At 41.3% G+C, this 218-nt stretch overlaps 1 protein-coding gene across 1 annotated transcript in view; it reads right to left on the reverse strand.

Annotated features, from left to right (window-relative positions):
- LOC119588618 overlaps nucleotides 1-218 on the reverse strand; it is a gene marked incomplete in the record, with an annotated part of 4,391 nt that overhangs the window by 462 nt on the left and 3,711 nt on the right. The window contains 1 exon segment of the mRNA XM_037937258.1: nucleotides 1-196. Within this exon segment, the coding sequence (XP_037793186.1) occupies nucleotides 29-196 (168 nt within the window).

The following is a 218-nucleotide window of genomic DNA, read 5'->3' on the forward strand; positions in this document are numbered from 1 at the left end:
CAGTGAATTTCACCTTTTGCATTTAATTTTATTTTTTGTTCCTCTTCCTCTTCTTCTTTGGGGCCTCACTCTCATCTCCACTTCTTTTGATGCTTACACTATCCAATAACTTGGGTTTGTTGTGGGTGAGGAGGCTGTGTGTCCAGACTGCCAGTTCCACCCTATGAGGAGTCCACTGGTCCTCATTATTTTCCTTCTAGGAAAGAAAGAAAGAAATT

The sequence above is a fragment of the Penaeus monodon genome, chromosome 24 (assembly GCF_015228065.2).
Source record: "Penaeus monodon isolate SGIC_2016 chromosome 24, NSTDA_Pmon_1, whole genome shotgun sequence".
In the NCBI taxonomy this organism is placed as follows: domain Eukaryota; kingdom Metazoa; phylum Arthropoda; class Malacostraca; order Decapoda; family Penaeidae; genus Penaeus; species Penaeus monodon.